We start from the raw sequence: 21,032 nt of genomic DNA, 5'->3' as shown, positions 1-21,032 counted from the left end.
TCTGAAAAGGAAATCATGAAATAATTCCATTTACAGTTGGGCAAGTTCTTTATGCTTGTTTCCTTATTTGCAAAACAGTGATGATAATATTAGTTCTCTTCACCTCCTCCCCACCTTGCACCTACACTCCAAGCAGTCACATGCTCTCTAAATACTTCCTCTGTCTGAAATGTCTTTCACAGAAAAACAATACAATTGTTTTCTCACTTCACAAATGAGAATTTCCAAGTGGCGAATAAACGTATGAACAGAAGTTCAACATCAAAATTCAACAGGGAGGACTTCGTTGGTGGTGCAGTGGTTAAGAATCCGCCTGCCAATGCAGTGGACATGGGTTCGAGCCCTGGTCCAGGAAGATCCCACATGCCTCGGAGCAACTAAGCCCATGCACCACAACTACTGAGCCTGCGCTCTAGAGCCTGTGAGCCACAACTGCTGAAGCCTGGACACCCTAGAGCCCGTGCTCCACAACAAGAGAAGCCACCGCAATGAGAAGCCCGCGCACCGCAACGAAGAGTAGCCCCCACTCATCCCAACTAGAGAAAGCCCGCATGCAGCAACGAAGACACAACGCAGCCAAAAAAAAAAAAAAAAAAAATTCAACAGGGAAATGGATATTAAAACTACAATGAGACAGCACTATACACCATCAGAATGCCTAAAATTAAAAGGACTGACAGTAAGTTAGCAAGACAGTGGAGCAAATGGAACTCTCATACATTGCTAATGGGAGTGTAAGTTGGTACAATCCTTTGAAAAGTATAAATATCCACCTACCCTATGACACAGCAATTCAACTTCTGCTAAGTATATACCTGAGAGAGATGAATGCATTTGACCATTAAAAAACATGTACAAGATTATTTCACACATCATGGATGAATCTTACAGATATAAACTGAAAGAAAGAAAAGCCAGAGACAAAAGTGTAAATACGGTATGATGATATTTATGTTATCAGGAACAGACAAAATCAATCTATTGTAATAGAAACTAAAATAATGGTTATCTAGGGGAAAGGAGTACAGGCTGGGAAAGGTCACAAAGGTGCTTTCAGGGGTGCTAGAGATGTTCTATATTTTTATCTGGGTGGTGGTCACAAAGGTGTATACATATATTGAAATTCTTTGGGCTGTGCACTTAAGATTTGTGCATATTACTGAATGTATATTATACATACTACAACAGCAGTTTTTTAAAAAGTCTTTCTTCTTCCCCTTATCTGCTAACTCTTATTCATCTTTCAGGTGTAAGCTTAAAAACTACCACTTCAGGATACCTTCCCTAATCCCCCGACCCCAGTCTGGATTTTGTAGCCTATCTACCAGTTATTTGCCAAATTGTCAGGACTTCCTGTAGCACCTGTGTTTACTGTGTCAGAGTACTTACCACACTGTTTTGAATACGTCTATTTATCTTCCCCTACTTGCCCAGTTAGACAGGTGCTCTTTGAAGAAAGGGTTTGTGGACTATGGCTTGTTTACTATTGTAAACAAGTGCCTATGCATGGGGCTGGGCAAACAGGTACTCCATAAGTATTTTTGTTTTTACTTTTTAAAATATTTTTTTGAATTATTATTTTTGGCTGCATCAGGTCTTCGCTGAGGCATGTGGGATCTTTTTTTTTTTTGCAGCATTCGGGCTCTTCATTGCAGCACGTGGGCTTCTCTCTAGTTGTGGCATGCGGGTTTTCTCTCTCTGGTTGTCGTGCATGGGCTCCAGAGCACGTGGGCTCTGTAGTTTGTGGCATGTGGGCTCTCTAGTTGAGGCACGCAGGCTCAGTAGTTGTGGCATGAGGGCTTACTTGCCCCGCGGCATGTGGGATCTTAGTTCCCTGACCAGGGATCAAACCTGCGTCCCCTGCATTGGAAGGCGGATTTCTTAACCACTGTTCCACCAGGGAAGTCCCATGTATTTGTTAAATATTGAATTAATGAACGAAAAGAGATAGCTCTCTGTATATGTAAAATGCCTACATAGCACTTTGTGTCTGTTTTGTTGTTGTTGTTGTTTTTGTTTTTTGGCTGCGCCGCATGCAGGATCTTAGTTCCCTGACCAGGGATCAAACCCGTGCCCCCTGCAGTGGAAGAGCAAAGTCTTAACCACTGGACTGCCAGGGAAGTCCCTTGTTTGTTTGTTTGTTTTTGTAAGCACTTTATGTATCAATTACCACCAATGACATTTCAAGATGAAAAAAAAAGTAAACATGGGTGCGGCAGGGAGAGAGTTTTAGAAAGAAACTTTTACTTTTTTAAAATTCAGGAATGGAAAGAATAAGAGCTGGGGTGAGCAGAGTGAGAAAGCAGGAATGAGAAAATGTAAAAGTAGATAAATTACAGTTTGTGTAATATATTCCTATACATTCAAATTGTTTCCTATAAGGTGGAAACAATTTGAAATAGAAATGACTTCATATAAGGTCATGTCTCTACAACTAGATACTAAATTCCTAGTGAGGAAGGTATCTGTCTGTTCCATATTTTCCAACGTTCACGATGTTGGGCATATTGCAGGTATTCACACATTTCTAAATGAGCAGAGGGACCTCCCTAGTGGCGCAGTTGTTAAGAATCCGTCTGCCAATGCAGGGCACACGGGTTCGAGCCCTGGTCCAGGAAGATCCCACATGCCGCGGAGCAACTAAGCCCGTGCGCCACAACTACTGAGCCTGTGCTCCAGAGCCCACGAGCCACGACTACTGAAGCCTGTGCACCTAGAGCCCGTGCTCTGCAACAAGAGAAGCCACTGCAGTGAGAAGCCCGCACACCACAATGGAGAGTAGCCCCCACTTGCCGCAACTAGAGAAAGCCCGCATGCAGCAAAGAAGACCCAATGCAGCCAAAAATAAATAAATAAATAAAAAATAAATGAGCAGAATGAAGCCATATTTTGGTTATCAATGTCTATGAACATTTTAAATTTTAATTAATTATCATCCAGCTAGCACCTAAATGTTCATCAATGATAATCCATAGCCATAGTAAGTACCATACTTCAAAGAATCAAGTATTCACTTTATTCAATGAAGTTGTTATTCCAACAATGGAATGTCACTGTTGAATCTAAATGAAAAAAAAAGTAGGTATGGTATGATCCCATTGCTAAGTGTGTGTGTGTGTGTGTGTGTGTGTGTGTATATATATATGGGCCTGACAAAATTTATCTTTGAAGCCAACCACTTCGGAATTTTCTCATACTTGGTCTCTTCTGATGATCCAAGACCATCAGAATCCCACTCCAAAAGACCCAATGGCCACTTGCTGCCTTGTACCAAAGTCTCATACTGCTCCCCTACTTCTCCTTAAATAATCTTCCCTTTCAGTGTTCTGATTATCACCAGTTGTTAGAGGAAAACAAACAAACTTGGCTCCTTAATGTAATTCTTACTAAGATGTAAATAATTGTTAACTGTACATGTCCTCTTCTAAAGGACATCCACCTTTAAAAGAGATTATTTGTTTGCCAATTGTGTGTTTGCTAGAACCACAAATGTGTAAAAATAAAATCCAAAAATAGGCAAATAAGGACTTCCCTGGTGGCCCAGTGGGTAAGACTCCATGCTCCCAGTGCAAGGGGCCTGGGTTCGATCCCTGGTCAGGGAACTAGATCCCACGTGCATGCCGCAACTAAGACCCAGCACAGCCAAAATAAATAATAAATAAATAAATATAAAATGTTTAAAAAAAACACAAATAGGCAAATAAAAACAGGTTTTAGGTTGATAGAATTATTTTTCTGTATTTTAAAATTTCCTTGTATATTGTTAAACTGTGTTTAGTTTTTTTAAAAAAAGAATAAAAAATGTAGACACTGTAAGCGACATATAGAGCCAGCAAACAGTTTTAAAATAAAATTCTAAGATTCTTTATATAGCTAAAAAAAAAAAAAAATTGGTACTGTTGGTACTGCTGATTTTTGGTCACATACATGTCTTTCTTTTATTTTTGTTTTGGTTTTGTATGAGTGTGTAAAGGAGGGTAAGAGCAGGGGTTATCTATATTTTCCTGTATTTAAAAAAAATTATACATATTACCTAAAATCTTTCTAAGTATGAAGTTTGCCTTTAGCTGAAATGTTGGATATTTTTAGAAATGTTTAGGAATTATAAAAAATAATTTCTATTTATTGTATGTTTATCTCTTATTAACAAGCTAATAAGTAAAAATTTAGAACAATAGTAAGTGTATCTAGGACAATTTGCAAATTATTCTAATAAAATTATCTCAAATTTGATACACAAATAGCTAGAACAGAGCAAGAAAACTTTTTTTTTTTTTCACTTTGGCCTTCAAATTTTTCCATAAATAACAATATGCATCTACTTCAATTGAAACACCAAACATTGTATAGTTGCATTTCTGATAAGCTGATGATAAACACAGAAAAAAGCTAGGGAAGCCAAGGCTTCAACATTTCCGGAAAAAGAAATAAAAACTCTAGCTCTAAAAGAAGAAGTGAAATTACTTCAAACTTCACAAAAACAATGCATCATAACTTAAAACAGACTCTATGTTAAAGAATTTATTTGAATCTCATTTATTCCTCAAAACACTGAGGTTGTATTATTCCCATTTCAGAGATGAGATAATTAGTATTGTATTAATTAGACATTCTAAAGAATTTTGTCATGAGAATCAGGCCACTGATTAATTACTCTGACTGTCTGCCAACTTATACTTGCAGCTATTGCTAATACAATTTGTTTCTTTCTCTAAGCATTCGTGGTAATACCACAGGGATCAAATTGTCCTATGGGTATTTACAAAGGCAGCCTGGTTTAATAACCTAGTTTTATTAGCTCTTAAGAACCAGATTTTACGTACTCAGGGGCTTAGTGACTCTGTGTGTGTGTGTGTGTGTGTGTGTGTGTGTGTGTGTGTGTGTGTGTGTGTGTGTGTGTGTGTGTGTATCTTTGTAGTACAATTCCTTAGTCTTTGGTTCCATGTTTATTATGAAAGGGGTTCTGTCTCTGTCTTCTGTTAAAATTCTGCTTTTTTTTTTTTATTGGAGTTTAGTTTCTTCACAATATTGTGTTAGTTTATACTGTACAGCAAAGTGAATCAGCTATACGTATACATATGTCCCCTCTTTTTTGGATTTGCTTCTCATTTAGGTCACCACGGAGCATTGAGTAGAGTTTCCTGTGCTATAGAGTAGGTTCTCATTAGTTATCTATTTTATACATAGTATCAATAGTGTATATATGTCAGCCGCAATCTTCCAATTTATCCTACCCCCCAATATTCTGCTTTGTTCTTGAGTGCCCCATTCCATATATCATTCAGTAAGCAACTAGTGAGAACTTATTAGCACCAGAGCTAAATGTTAGGGATTGAGAAATCAATAAGGAAAGATTCTGGCTCCCAAGGAATCCCAGAAGAGCCACATTCATAACTTAAGGTGTCTGTGAAATTATTTTATAAAGCATATTAAAGAACTTTTATAAATTGTGAGATGTAACTATTTCTCTGTGTCAGTACTAATTACTTCTTTAGCCCTACTATAATGTAATGAACATATAATGAATTAATTTTCCATGCAGTCTTAAGGTCCTTTCAGTTTTCTAGATGTATCTTGTCCACACACCATCACATCTTAACCTCAAACATTTCACATTTTTAAAATAGCTTCTTCCTCTCCACCAAATGATAGCTCTTCTAATCCTGGTATCTTTTCAATTATCTGGTTAATCTTAACTAGGCTTCCCACACCAACTATTTATACTTTCTCTGATATCATCTTCGCCTCCATGTCATAATATACATGCTTTGTGAAGTATATGTCTAACCGTATATATAAATAAGATCTAAGTTTTAGCTGCTCATTGTATTTTTTACTATCTCTCCTTCAACTATATATCCTTTCAAGCATATACCATACTTAAGCACAGTGTCTGTCTTTTGCCAATTATGTATTATAACTCTTTATCTTTTTAGTATACAGTACCTTAAAAATAGTATGCTTAAACAATTTTTTTCTTGTTTTTCATGAAGTAGGCATATTAAAAAAAAAAAAACTTTCTAAGTGTCCTAGCAGTTAACTAGAATATTTATAAATGAAAACAAAGTACAATTTAAAAAACTACTTATTGAAAGTAAGAGCACTGAGGCATAAGACAAAACAAAACAAAAAACAAAATCATCACCACCACCACCAACAACAAAAAAATTTAAGTTTAAAATTAAAGCCTATTTGATTTAGGTTTTCTATAAATTTCAAAGTCAATTAGCAAACAGCCTTACCAAAAAATATATCTAATAAACATTAATAATAGCATACGGAAGAGTTGCTTTCTTCTTTTAAAGTACCAGAAAAACCTCCAAAAAACTAAAGTTATAGAAAGCTACCACATGATAGAGAAGGCTGTGGTACTCTTCAATAGTTACTGCTTGAACAAAACAATATAAAAACAAACTGCTTGAAGACGGGAAATGAAATTTTATATCTAGCAAGTAAAAACCATCTAAATTATTCTTTGAATATCAAAAAATTTTTCAGAGGATCAATGTCTTCAAAGATAAAAAACATTTAGGTTACCATCCTTAGAAATAATGTATTATACAAATGTACCATCCTTAGAAATAGTTTAATTTCATAAATAAGGGTGTTTGGTAAAGATTTAGCAAAAAAAAAATATGGAGAAAAACTTACAAAATAATATACTTTTACATAAAGGAATGCTAAAAACCACTCAAAGTTATGAGCAGTTTTTCCCCAAGTAATATATATTACTACATCACAGGCAACAAATATTGGATAAATGATAGTGAATGAGGGTGTGCGTGGGTATGCATATGTGTGTGTATATCACAGTGAAAATTGTTCACATAAAATTAAATATATTTTGCTATAGGAGCTAGCTACATAATCTCAGTAGAGATGATAACAAAGTAATTTAAATTAAATTATTCTGTTTCACAGTCAGTGACAGGAGGAAAGATTTTGCATTTTAGAGCTGTAAGAGACTTGAGATTACAGTCAAAAGGCATCATATTATAGAACAAAAAGAATAAGCAATGACAAATATAGGAGGATAGGATTTAGACGAAACTAGACTATGGAAAAGCAGTACCTTGGGACCTGATAACAGGAAAAATAATCTCTAAAGTGTCTTTGAATGATGAGAAGCAGAACAAAAACTTAAGCCAAATTATCCTGATTTATTGGCCCCAATTATATACATAAAAATGGCTCAAAAATTACATAAGAAAATATTTTTCTTACTAAATATGGATGGTAATGTTTTTCATGGGAGTTAACTTATCACATTCCCCGTCTTACTTTTCAGGGAACAGAAAACAGTGTTCGCACCATTACCACAGACTGATGATAATCATTCACTCTAAGACAAAGAACAAGGTATCAATCAGCTTTCATTCCTGTGTCTCCTGCTGCTTCTCTGTGAGGTGCTCTAAAAGACATCTATATGAAATATGAATAATTTAAAAATTGAAAAAAAAAATTACCTTATTTAAAAAAATAAGGCTTCAAAGGAGAAAGACCAGATGACAGCTTGACCTGATCTGTGGAAGAATTACTGAGTAGACACATAATCCTACTCATAAATAACAGCCAATGTAACAGTGTTTTCATTTTCTCCTTTTCTCTTTCTCTCTGAGGCTAATTAGCATTACACACAGTATGTGCCTTGTTACAAATGTCTTCTTTCAGCTTTGGAACTATAGTATCTTTTGATTACCCAAAACTCTGATCTAGTTTTTCAGTTATGCAGAAGCCAAACACTGTTTGTAACACTTCAGACTAACTAAAAAAAAAAAAAAAGCCATTTTAATAAAATAGAAACAACTATCACAAATGGATGCTACATGTGTACTATCCTCACTTGGTGAACCATCATCACTTTAAAGATAAACTATAAAAGAAAAGAATACCTTTTTATATACTTACTGCTGAAAGGCTGCCATTGTATTCTCCAAATTTTCTCCAGCACCTGTGAAAACATTAAATTGAAGCTAATTTGAACATTTTATTTTTCCAGAAATTCACCTAAAAAAGATACATCAAATGAATCATGATGTTTATATATTATGTAGACATTACAAGTGTTTTAAAGAATGTAGTGGTATTTTGAATTGTTTTTAGCTGCACCAAGAAGAATCAAAGATCAAAACACAGCCATAGAAACGCAGGAGGGTTACAAGAACCTAAACATGATTTTTAAGCTATAATAGAAAAGACAGAGGAGGACTTGCACATATACACCTCCTCAGAGTTAAAAAGTCTCTCCTCTGGATCCCCACAGTCTCTCATGCATCTCTCTACTAAGGCATTTATCATATTTATAGCATAAAGTGTTTACCCATCTCTTTCCTCCCTTTCCCATTAATTACTTAAAAGAAGTGACTGTTTTAATCATCTTGGATGAGGGTAGTATAGTGTAGTGGTTGAGGGTGGGGCTCTGGAGTTAGGATCTCTGCTCTCAAGTCTGTTTGATACTTGTGTGACCTTGGGAAAATTACCTCACCTTTCTTTTTTTTTTTTTAAAGGAATTCTTTTATTTTTATTTATTTATTTATTTATTTATTTATTTATTTTTTTATTTTTAGCTGTGTTGGGTCTTCGTTTCTGTGCAAGGGCTTTCTCTAGTTGCGGCAAGCGGGGGCCACTCTTCATCGCAGTGCGCGGGCCTCTCACTATCGCGGCCTCTCTTGTTGCGGAGCACAAGCTCCAGACGCGCAGGCTCAGTAGTTGTGGCTCACGGGCCTAGTTGCTCCGCAGCATGTGGGATCTTCCCAGACCAGGGCTCGAACCCGTGTCCCCTGCATTGGCAGGCAGATTCTCAACCACTGTGCCACCAGGGCAGCCCTACCTCACCTTTCTATGGCTGAGCTTCCCTATCTATAAGAATGAGGAGGGACTTCCCTGGTGGTCCAGTGGCTAAGACTCCATACTCCCAATGCAGGGGGCCTGGGTTCAATCCCTGGTTAGGGAACTAGATCCCACATGCATGCCACAACTAAGAGCTAACATGATGCAACTAAGACCTGGAGCAGCCTAAATAAATATTTTTAAAAAAAACAAAAGAGAAGAAAAACCCAAACGAACTTTTTAGCCAACCCAATAATTAATGGAATGCACAGGAAAAATATTTTGGAAATACTTTTCTAAATACTTGGAAAAACAGACAATTTCTTCTTAACGAAAGAGGCAATTCAAGTTTAAGGTACTGTTCAAATAATAGAATTAAAATGTCTTACATACAATAACATCTGGACATATTTGCAAGAGTATTAAAGTTTTCTTCTTTTATATTGTTAGACTGTATTTTTATGGCAACCTAATTAATAATCAATAGAAACACAAGGTATGAAGAAATGAATATATTAACCTAATGTTCTAAAAGTTCCATCAGTTTAGCAGAGAGAAAGGGATACCTATGTGAAACAAGCTACTTTGGGGACTTCCCTGGTGGTCCAGTGGGTAAGACTCCGCGCTCCCAATGCAGGAGGCCCAGGTTTGATCCCTGGTCAGGGAACTAGATCCTGCATGCATGCTGCAACTAAGAGTCCGCATGCTGCAACTATGAAGTCCGCATGCCACAACTAAGAAATTTGTATGCTGCAACTAAAGATCCCACGTGCCGCAACTAAGAGCCGGTGGAGCCAAAATAAATAAATATATATATTTTATTTATTTATTTATTTATTTATTTATTTATGGCTGTGTTGGGTCTTCGTTTCTGTGCAAGGGCTTTCTCCAGTTGCGGCAAGCGGGGGCCACTCTTCATCACAGTGCGCGGGCCTCTCACTATCACGGCCTCTCTTGTTGCGGAGCACAGGCTCCAGACGCGCAGGCTCAGTAATTGTGGCTCACGGGCCTAGTTGCTCCGTGGCATGTGGGATCTTCCCAGACCAGGGCTCGAACCCGTGTCCCCTGCATTGGCAGGCAGACTCTCAACCACTGTGCCACCAGGGAAGCCCAATATATATATTTTAAAAAGCTACTACTTTGACTTTAGGTTCACTTTAATTACTAGAGTTAATGCACAATAGAAAACAGATGAAGCAAACACGGAGATTAAAGTTTTTTCAAAAGTAAGTGCTCTTTTGACATTAAATGACTTTTAAAAGTCCAGTCAGTGCTTGTTTTAGTCAAAAACTAAGGAAATATGTTATAAACAGATCATCAATATTCAAGAACAAAGCACTCTAGAATACTACCAAAAAGAAAAGGGTGCTAAAATGGTTACTTGTAGATTAGGTTAAACTACTGACTGTTGTAACAAAAAGCAAGGAAGTTAACAGGACACAGAAGCCAGTTTGAAGGAGCTCTCACTGGCCAAACCTGAGACAATGTTAGCATCAAAATAATGATAGCAACAAACTTTAAACCATTAAACAAAATAGGATATTCTGAATCCATTTTAATAAATGGACCAAAAGTTTGATAAGGAATGGAGTGTTTATGTGGTTTCAAAGTACTTTTACAAAAATACTAACTACAAAGAGAAAAAGAGTAACTTCACAACGGAAAAGTCTGGCAGACACCATTTTCACCAAGTAATCAAAGTCAACATCATTAGCTCCTTCAAGCTGACTTCTGTGTCCTTTTAATTTCCTTGCTTTTTGGTACAATAAACAATCCGTTTGGGAATTCCCTGGCAGTCCAGTGGTTAAGACTCCGTATTTTCACTGCTGAGGGCATGGAACTAAGATCTTGCAAGCCGCGTGCAGTGGGGGGGAAAAAATTCACTTCTCAACTCCTCTGTGAAGCACTTTTTTAAAAAATTACTTCAGATTACAATGATTCTTTTTTTTTTTTAAATATTTATTTATTTATTTATTTATTTATTTATGGCTGTGTTGGGTCTTTGTTTCTGTGCGAGGGCTTTCTCTAGTTGCGGCAAGCGGGGGCCACTCCTCATCGCGGCGCGCGGGCCTCTGACTATCGCGGCCCCCCCTTGTTGCAGAGCACAGGCCCCAGACGCGCAGGCTCGGCAGTTGTGGCCCACGGGCCCAGCCGCTCCGCGGCATGTGGGATCCTCCCAGGCCAGGGCCCGAACCCGTGTCCCCTGCATTGGCAGGCAGATTCTCAACCACTGCGCCACCAGGGAAGCCCAACAATGATTCTTATTAGAGTCAAGAGTTAAGGCCTTACACTAGCAGTTCCTAACCATTTTGGTCTCAGGAGTCTTACTGAGTACCTCAAAGACCTTTTTTTTTTTAAGCATATATTTTTTAAATTAATTAACTAATTTATTTATTTTTGGCTGCGTTGGGTCTTCGTTGCTGCATGCGGGCTTTCTCTAGATGTGGCGAGCAGGGGCTACTCTTCGTTGCGATGTGCGGGCTTCTCATTGCGGTGGCTTCTCCTGTTGTGGAGCACGGGCTCTAGGCGCATGGGCTTCGGTAGTTGTGGCATGCAGGCTCAGTAGTTGTGGCGCAGGGGCTTAGTTGCTCTGCGGCATGTGGGATCTTCCCAGACCAGGGCTCGAACCCGTGTCCCCAGCGTTGGCAGGAGGATTCTTAACCACTGCGCCACCAGGGAAGTCCCTCAAACAGCTTTTGATTATGTGGGTTATATCCATTAATAATTACATATTAGAAATTGACTTCTAAATTTTAAAACTTTGAAAATAACAATAATAAATCCATTACATGTTAACATAACATTTTATGAAAATAACGATCTGACAAAAATATTTAACGCTAAGAGTGGCATTGTTTTACACTTTTGCAAATCTCTTTAATGTCTGGCTTAATAGAAGGCAGCTAGATTCTTGTATCTGCTTCATACATACATATCAACCTTCACACAGATAGTTGGAAAAGAAAGATTCTTCTTTGATACTGCACCAAAATTCAACAAATGGCAGATTTTTAAAAGTTAGTTGTAACGTGGAATTTGAACTGTATTAATGACCTCTTCATACTCTATTACATGAAAATCGATTAGCCCATCTTGAACTTTGAATGGATCTTTCACCCATGCGTGGTTTTTGGGAAAATACTGATTCACTGAATTATGCTGATCTTCTAAATACTGACACATTTCATTAGACAATATTTTTTAAAAATCACATTTGTTAATACCTGATATCATCAGGAAAATCTTTAAAAATTGGAAAGCTACCAAGCACACAGTGGATGATACAAGTTTTTCAGAAGTCTAATTTTTGCTTGAAAGCTCAAATTTAATCATTGGCATTGCTTTAATAGAAGGCAGCTAGATTATTTTTCTTCTAATGACAGACTCACTTTATTAATTTTCAAGAACATATCTGCTGAATACTCAAGGCTGAATAACCAGTTCGTCAGTCAGTTTTTTAAGTAAAAATGGTGTTCTGTGGAAAACAATAAAGGCTAATTCAGCTCAGAATTCAAGCAATTGCACAAGTGCTTTTCCTCAAGACAATCATCTTCCTACTTTGGTATGCAGCAAAAGTGTTTTTTGTGTACTCCCAATTTTGTCACACAGAATATTAAAAGTTATGTGTACTCAAGGATTGAACTTTAATAAAATTAATAATTTTTCTAATACATCAAAGATATTCTTAAATGAAACTGCCTTTTTAAAAAAAAATGTGAGTGCATGATGGTGAGGAATATAATGGCTACTAGTACATTTGGTACCAGTATTTTCATTTGTGCTAAAGCAACAGCAGTTTTACCGACTACTGCTTTTACACCATCAGTGCAGATGTCAACAAGGTGAAAAAGGTAAGTAATGTCTTATGAAAATAATTTTGACCTTGTAGACCCATGAGAGGTCTTGGGGACTCCCAGGAGTCCACAGACCACACTTTGAAAACCACTGTCTTAAATAATCAATGATCAGGGCTTCCCTGGTGGCACAGTGGTTAACAATCTGCCTGCCAATGCAGGGGACATGGGTTCGAGCCCTGATCCGGGAAGATCCCACATGCCGCGGAGCAACTAAGCCCGTGCACCACAACTACTGAGCCTGCACTCTAGAGCCCGCGTGCCGCAACTACTGAAGCCTGAGTGCCTAGAGCCCGTGCTCCGCAACAAGAGAAGCCACCACAATGAGAAGCCCGCGCACCACAAGGAAGAGTAGCCCCCACTCACCGCAACTAGAGAAAGCCCGCGTGCAGCAACGAAGACCCAACGCAGCCAAAAATAAAATAAATTAATTAAAAAAAAAATCAATGATCAGAAAAGTCAGAGGAGTGGTCACCTCTGGGGATGGAGAAGGATAGACTGGGAAGGGAACCAAGGGAATCTTATGGGATTCTAGAAATGTTCTATATCTTGATCTGACTAAATGGCTACCTGGATGTACACATATATTAAAAAATATATTAAGCTGTACACTTAAGGTTAGTGCTACCACAGGTATGCTATCCCTAAATGTTTGTTTAAAAAGCCTTTATTTCTAAGTCCTGTGTTTTTTATATTCTGGTACACCACCTAAACCCTGAGAAGGCTTTTTGAAGGCAAGTATTGAGAGGAACATCCATCCCCAGCTACCTGTTCCCACCTAGTGAAGGAAAATTCCACTCCAGTCCGCAAGGAATGAAAAGAATGGAAGGAACACTTTTAACCCTTCTTTATTCCCTCATACACTCCTCCCCATGGGAGCAGAAGCGACATAGGAGAAAGAGCTGTCCGTCCATCTGTGACTCAACCCTGCATAGTCCCCTTAATTTGGAGTGGCCCACCCTCAGAAGGAACAAAATTTCTTCTCAGCGCAGCATGCGGGATCTTAGTTCCCTGAGTCCCTTGCAGTGGAAGCACAGAGTCTTAACCACTGGACTGCCAGGGAAGTCCCATACCTCTATCTTTCTGATGCATGCATTTTATTTCTAAGTTGGTTCCAAAGTTGGGATGGGAAAGTAAGCCTTCTCAAATTTCAATAGCAAGGGCTTTGTAATATACAGGTGTTAGAATATTCCACAAAACAGTGTTCAACAAATATTTATTAAGTTTGAAATGATATGATATTTGTTTCAAAATAATACAGGTGAGAAGAATGGGCAGGGATACAGATGAAACAACATTGGGCATGAGTTGATAATTGTTTGTATCTGGGTGATAGAGTCTTACTACTTTTGTATATGATTAAAATGTGCCAAAATAAAAAGTTCAAAAGATACTTATAGTTTGCTCTTTTTGTTTTAAGGGAAAGGAGTTAGGAAAAATATAAAATAGAGATTCAGAAATCTGAAGTAAATTCCCCCACAGTTAATATAATTTTTACTACTAATATTTACATTCAAAGTCTACCTGTTTTTTTTTTCCTTTAATTAATTAATTTATTTTTAATTTTTGGCTGTGTTGGGTCTTCACTTCTGTGCGAGGGCTTTCTCCAGTTGGGGCAAGTGGGGGCCACTCTTCATCGCGGTGCGCGGGCCTCTCACTATCGCGGCCTCTCTTGTTGCGGAGCACAGGCTCCAGACGCGCAGGCTCAGTAGTTGTGGCTCACGGGCCTAGTTGCTCCGCGGCATGTGGGATCTTCCCAGACCAGGGCTCGAACCCGTGTGCCCTGCATTGGCAGGCAGACTCCCAACCACTGCGCCACCAGGGAAGCCCTACCTGTTTGTCTTTTATGTCTCCTTTCCATGTTAATTTTATTTGTAATTCATTTAAACCTAAGAGCTTAAGCATGCAAACATTATTACTTAAGATCTTTGATCTACTTTATAAGGTTATGAAATTAATAGCCAGTACTAAATAAAATAAAATATTGAAAAGGTGGTCAAGATATTAATAATTAATAGAAGCTAGATACCGTGCTTATTAGCACTCTATATATTATTTCATTAAAATGCCCGCAACCATAGCAAGATTTCTGGCATCTCCAGAAATAAAATTGGGTAAGATCACATAGCCAACAAGGGGAACTGAATTTCGAGCAAAAGCAGTATGACTTCAGATCCCACCCTTTTTACCACTAACTATGCTGCAGTTTCTATGCTGCCATTCATATATCTCCTTATTTCAGTTTTACACATAAGTTACTCATATTGGTCCTTATTTCCATATTCTTATACTTGTTTGTAAAGCTTGAAGATAAATCCCACAATGATAATACCCACAAATTACTTGTTAAGATTCATATGGTGAAAGCCCGGAGAGTAACTAAGGGACTAATTTAAAAGTATGCCATTCCTCTCCAAGGAATTATTTGGTGATAGCTCTTCTCTCATGAAATGGTTTGAATTCCTTCTCTTTTCAATTATCATCATATCATTCATAGAGCACACCTGCCATTAATTTTTCTTTTTCCTCAATAAGCAGCTTAATGCCTGGCTTTGCAAATAACCATTCAACATGTAAACAAAAGTTTGTTAATTAGTCATGAAATTAATTATGAAATGTGGATGAGAATGAGTATCATAGATTTTACATGCTGTCCTACTATAATTTGTTCATAATTTCTCTGCTTATGTTCCCCTGCCTCCCTCTCCACCAGTTCTCATTTTTCACTTCTTTGAGAAAGCTTCACTTCCTAATACTATACAAAGCTATATTTCCCAATTTTTCATTCTATGTTAACTTTCCTCTATTATATAGTGCCTCATAATTACCTTGTGATTGGTTAATTTCTGTTAGGATAGGAAAAGTAAAGGAAACATTCTCTTTTGTATCTTTAATTAGATTTAAATGCTGTAAAGGAAAGAAATGTCTGGTCAGTTTCCTTTTTATCTCCCAAATGTTTTATATACCAATAAACATTCAACAAACAGTGTAGACTTGTTTTACAGTTAACCTCCAACCACCACTATCATTAACATCTTTTGTATACATGCTATATGTGTGTGTGTGTGATGTTTATAAAACCAAAGACAAATATGACAATGTGCACCAGCCACAAAAGAACAACTTCCAAATTAAATATTTTCTGATATTGGGAAAGACAGCTTAGTGCAAATAAAACATATTTTAATGTTTGAAGACATAATCTTATATCAACTTAAAATGGAGTTATTCAGTAAATCAAGCAACAAAGTAAGTTCATTCTCCACTTCTAAATTCACTTGTTCATTCAACATTTATAGTGCACCTTGGAAACTATATATGATTTCTACAGGAGCATGAAGAGCTTTAAGGACTAGAGATGGTATATATAAAAGAGCATTTCTCAATATGGGATCCCTGGAACGCTGCGGAATTGTTTCTATATTTCAAGGGGAAAATATTAGTGAAATATATATTTGCAGATATAAGAAAAAAATTAAACACATTAATAGCATAGAAGGATGATATTCAAAGTGTATATTGATACAGCGGCAGCATTTCCCAACTAACCACCATATGTGTGCTCTTTTCAATAAGTGGTTTTTGCTATCTTGTCATACTTTCAACTTTTTCTGTAACGATATTTAATTTTTCTAATTTCGTAATATGTGTAATTTTTTTTAAATACAGGGAAATATAGATAACCCCTGCTTTTACCCTCCCTTTACACACTCATAAAAAACCAGAACAAAAATACTTCCAGTGACACTCTGAGACTCAAACTGATGCCTCAATTTCCTCCTTGAGCAAACAAAGTTTAGGACTCAGAAGCAGCCAGTGTCCATGAGCAATATTTACCCTCAAACTTATCACCTCCGAAATCAATCTGGCAGAATGCCCAGATTGTGCAATACTTTGCCTTGCAACCAAGGGTGAAAGATTAAAAGGTAAAGCGAGGATTTTATCAGTTGATGATTTTTTTTTTAATTCTTTGGCCACCAAACCCTAATAAATGAATCTCTTTTTTTAAAGCCTGTTGCTTAATTCAACTGGCCCATAGAGATAGTTTAGGGAGTATGAAAAAGTTATTTCCCTGCTATCCTAATTCTAGTTAACTCAGTGGGCATCTGAAATATGTGTATATACGGTATGATTCCAAATGTAGTAAAATACGTACTTAAAGGATACACTTCAGGGGACTTCCCTAGTGGTCCAGTAGCTAAGACTCCACGCTCCCAGTGCAGTGTGCCCGGGTTCAATCCCTGGTCAGGGAACTAGATCCCCCATGCCGCAACTAAGAGTTCGCATGCCACAACTAAAAGATCCCACACATGGCAACGAAGATCCCACGTGCGGCAGCTAAGACCTGACACAGCCAAATAAATAAATAAAAATAAATATTAAAACAAAAAAAAGACATACTTCAAAATGTTAACAGAGATTATGTCTGGATGGTGAGTTTTAGGAACTATTTTTCCTTTTTTCATTTCTATATTTCCCAAATTTTCTACAATGAATATGAGTTACTTATGCAATTGTAAAAATATTAATAAAATTCATAATTTCATAGAAAAATTATAAAAATAGCCTTTGAGAGTATGACTTGCTCTCGATTTAACCCAAAGGGTACATCTTTGGTCCTATTGGTATTTCATCAATACATTGTAGTTACAAAAAGTGTTCTTTGGTCAAACAGATAAGGAAAGACATGGAAAGTACCTAGCACACAATAGATAATTAGCAGACAATAAGCTATTATTTTAAGTGTATGTTAGGATCTGTACTAGAGGCTAGAGACCCAAGCATTAATGAAATCTAAAATCTGCCCTTGAGGAACTCATAGTCTAATAAGGGAAGCAGATATCCTATTACAATATAATGTAATACAATGTACGCTTTAACGAGGTAAGAACAAAGCAGGCCTACACCACTTAATTTTTAAAACATTAGAGTATTTTCTACTTTCAAGGACAATCAATCAGTAAAAGGCAAAAGTGTTCATTAAAACTTTGAAAACATTAAGTATAGGGTGATCTCATTTTTTCTCACTCAACTCAAAGTCCTATTGCAAAATACAAATGTGACCCCCGTATCCATGCTTATATTTCTAAACAATTTTATGGTGTTCAAAGTGCTTTCTGTACACCTAATCCTCATAACAACCCAAAGAGAAGCAAGGTAAATGGTCTCCATTTATAGATAAGGAAACTAAAACCAAGGCTTATTCCCAAGGTTAACTAGTGATAGGTCCAGAATCTGACTCAGGTGGTAATGCTTTCCTAGCAGACATAATATAGTACACATTAAGAGTTTTAAGTTAAAGCAATTCAGATGTATATACTTTATACATATATAATGATCAATGTTTCAATCTTGGAATGATCATACATCTGGTTTTCATGAAATATCAGGTATTTGCAGTTAGGGCAATAGAGAATTAGCCCAAATGTTAGTAACATGCATGGAAAAGTATGCACAGATAACACTGATTGCTGTTATCAGTGTCCAAGACAAAAATAAAAAGCAAGCAGAAGCTGACTGCTTCCTAGTCTATTATTTTCCAGAAACTTAGTATCTTGAGTTACAAAGTGTTTTTTAGTAAATAGATCCTCTATCACCCTGGATTCAACTGTATTATTTGGCATACATACTCAACAAAAGCATATTAAGCACTAACACACAGGAATGTACTACAGTGATTTAGGACTGTAAACATATTTCAAGCCTACAGAGTTAAGATTATTTCTTCTAAAATAAAATCTAGATCACCCATAACGACCGTTTAGATAGCTTTTTAGAGGACATAGTTTTGGTTTGGGTTTTTAGTAAGCACACTTTTCTTTTTTTTAAATCAGTAAACACAACTGCAGAAGGTACTATCTCCAGAGTAGGACTACTACCATCGAAAATACTTCTATGGCAACAACTCAAACACTAAAAGTTGTTTTTTTGGCTGTAGTGGTTGAAGGAACATTAGTAGTCATATGTCATCCTACAATTTAACTTTGTATCTATTAAAATACAGGTAAACCAAATAAGAAATAACATGGCATTTAGCTGGTAATAGATCCCTTAAAACCTTTCACACTTTTCATGAGTAGGAGACTAGCGTAACAATTGAAGTCACTCTTTAGTACTATGTGTGACTGATAAAATTATACAGATTTTACAGAAGCATGCTAATGTACTTCTGTGATATTTAAAACCTTATTCCTAGGACTTCCCTGGTGGCGCAGTGGTTAAGAATCCGTCTGCCAATGAAGGGGACAAGGGTTCGAGCCCTGGTCCGGGAAGATCCCACATGCTGCAGAGCAACTAAGCCTGTGTGCCACAACTACTGAGCCTGTGCTCTAGAGCTCGTGTGCCACGACTACTGAGCCCACGTGCCACAACTACTGAAGCCCGCCTAGAGCCCGTGCTCTGCAACGAGAAGCCACCGCAATGAGAAGCCCGCGCACCGCGACGAAGCGTACCTCCCCGCTTGCTGCAACTAGAGAAAGCCCGCGGGCAGCAACAAAGATTCAACGCAGCCAATAAATAAATTCATTAAATTAAAAAAAACCAAAAAAACAAAAAAAACCTTATTCCTGGCCAATTCTTGTTAGCAAAGGAGTCATGGTAGTAAATCAAATTTTAGACTGTAAACTCCTAGACTTTTACCATTTCAAGTATTAGACTGTAAATTCCAAGCAATTTTAACCTAGTTTAACACTCATCTCTAAAGAACAAGCTAAAATTGATTGAAATAATCCAATCTCACAACATTTTATACATCATGCTTGAAATGAAATAAAGACATTATTGCACAATAATGAAGAGGCAAAGATTTGGCCTGCTGTCTGGGAAATGAGAGGGTTCATCTAGGTTCCTTTTGGCAAGACACTGTTCCAAAAGAAACTTCTTTGTTTTCGTCAAACAATACACTCCTGTCATTAACTAAATCATCTTTTTGTCTTTGGAAATCCAACGGTCATTGCTGGGGTGCAAGGTGGGGATGCAAAAAAAAACAGGTGCGAGGTTTGCAGCCTTGGGAACCAGGATGCTCCAGTTTCTGCCCCAGTCCAGCCCAAGCTATAACTGTGACCTTGGGACGTGTCCCCGGCTCAGGGACTCGGTTTCCCCCTCTTCTCAATTATCATGTTTAGAATGCGGGGATGGAGGGGTGAATTGGGACCGGCCCCCAGGGACTGCAGATGCCCAGGCTGCACCACGCTCCAGGTTCACGCAGTTCCTCAGCCCTGGAAGCAGTTCACCCCATCTTCCCACAAGCTCAGCCACTGGCAGTCTCGGAACAAGTCTGTTCCCGGTTCCCCCCTGCGGGGTACCCCCGGCTCGGCCCGGTGCTCCCCACTTGTGCCTCGCTGCTAGGAAGGTACCTTGAGATCATCCTTCCCTCCTCTGAGAAATCTCCATCTACCTTTCATTCTCACCCTGGTCCTTCCTCCTTCTGAGAACCCCTGACATCGCTGCGCTCGAGAGGTCCCCACCTTGGCTCTGTCTCAAGACCCCTTTCCTTCCTTCAGGCGACCTCCCCTCCACACTGCCTTCACCTCCGGGGGTGAAGCCCTTTATTCACACACGCCCATCCTTCCTCAAACTCTCACGTATTTCCACCCGCCTGCCTTTTGCGGAGGACCCTCAGCTCTAGTCGTGGTGGGGCAAGGGGTGGGGGAGCCTCCCCCACCTCCGCCACCTGGTTCTGGGGACCCCTCTCACCTCCGCGGTGAGAGATGTGTTTACTGAGGAATCGTTGCTTCTTTCTCTGGTGCAGCAAGGTCGGGTATTTGAGCAACAAGAAGGAAGTCACCAAGTACCCTCCCAGGGTGGAGAGAAGGTAAAAAGCCGCGGTGGACGACATCTCAGCCGCCCTGTGGGAAGTCTCCCACCGCCTGGCCCTCTGAACTCCGCTGAGACGGTCGCAACGGCTGCAGCGGCGGCGGCAGCTGCTGGGGATGTCTGCTCGCCCCCAGCCGGTGCCAGCGGTGCAGCGCACTTGCCGGCGCCGGCCCACCACGCAGGCGCAGCCGGACTCTGGCAGCCAAGCAACAAAGGGGCTCCGACACGCAGGCGCGCTCCGGCTTTAGGGTAGGAGCCGGCGGAGGTCCCGGAGCCGGCTTTTGTCACCTAGCTTTGTGGTCCGACTCGCAGCGCAAATTGAGGCGAATGCTTGGAAACCCGCCAGTGCCTTCGCCATCACTCGGACCGAAAAGGCCATTCAAGGATAGCCTTCAGGAAGGCCTGACATAATGAGAAAGTTCACATCAAAAAGGGATGATTCCTGGGCGCGTCTTTAGCCCTAGTCGAAGAAATGCAAAGAACTCTTAACGAGTTAAAGCTTACTGAAAACAAATAATAAACACATCCATTTGT

At 38.6% G+C, this 21,032-nt stretch overlaps 1 protein-coding gene across 1 annotated transcript in view; it reads right to left on the bottom strand.

Annotated features, from left to right (window-relative positions):
* Positions 1 to 20,726, bottom strand: part of GDPD1 (glycerophosphodiester phosphodiesterase domain containing 1) — a 40,411-nt gene extending 19,685 nt beyond the window's left edge. Inside the window, 2 exon segments of the mRNA XM_036836455.1 lie at positions 7,909 to 7,951; positions 20,379 to 20,726. Of these exon segments, the coding sequence (XP_036692350.1) occupies positions 7,909 to 7,951; positions 20,379 to 20,520 (185 nt within the window). The 5' untranslated portion in view covers positions 20,521 to 20,726.
* Positions 20,727 to 21,032: the final 306 nt, after the last annotated feature.

This window comes from Balaenoptera musculus, chromosome 20 (assembly GCF_009873245.2).
Source record: "Balaenoptera musculus isolate JJ_BM4_2016_0621 chromosome 20, mBalMus1.pri.v3, whole genome shotgun sequence".
NCBI classification, from domain to species: Eukaryota; Metazoa; Chordata; class Mammalia; order Artiodactyla; family Balaenopteridae; genus Balaenoptera; species Balaenoptera musculus.
This window is presented reverse-complemented; position numbering and strand designations above follow the sequence as displayed.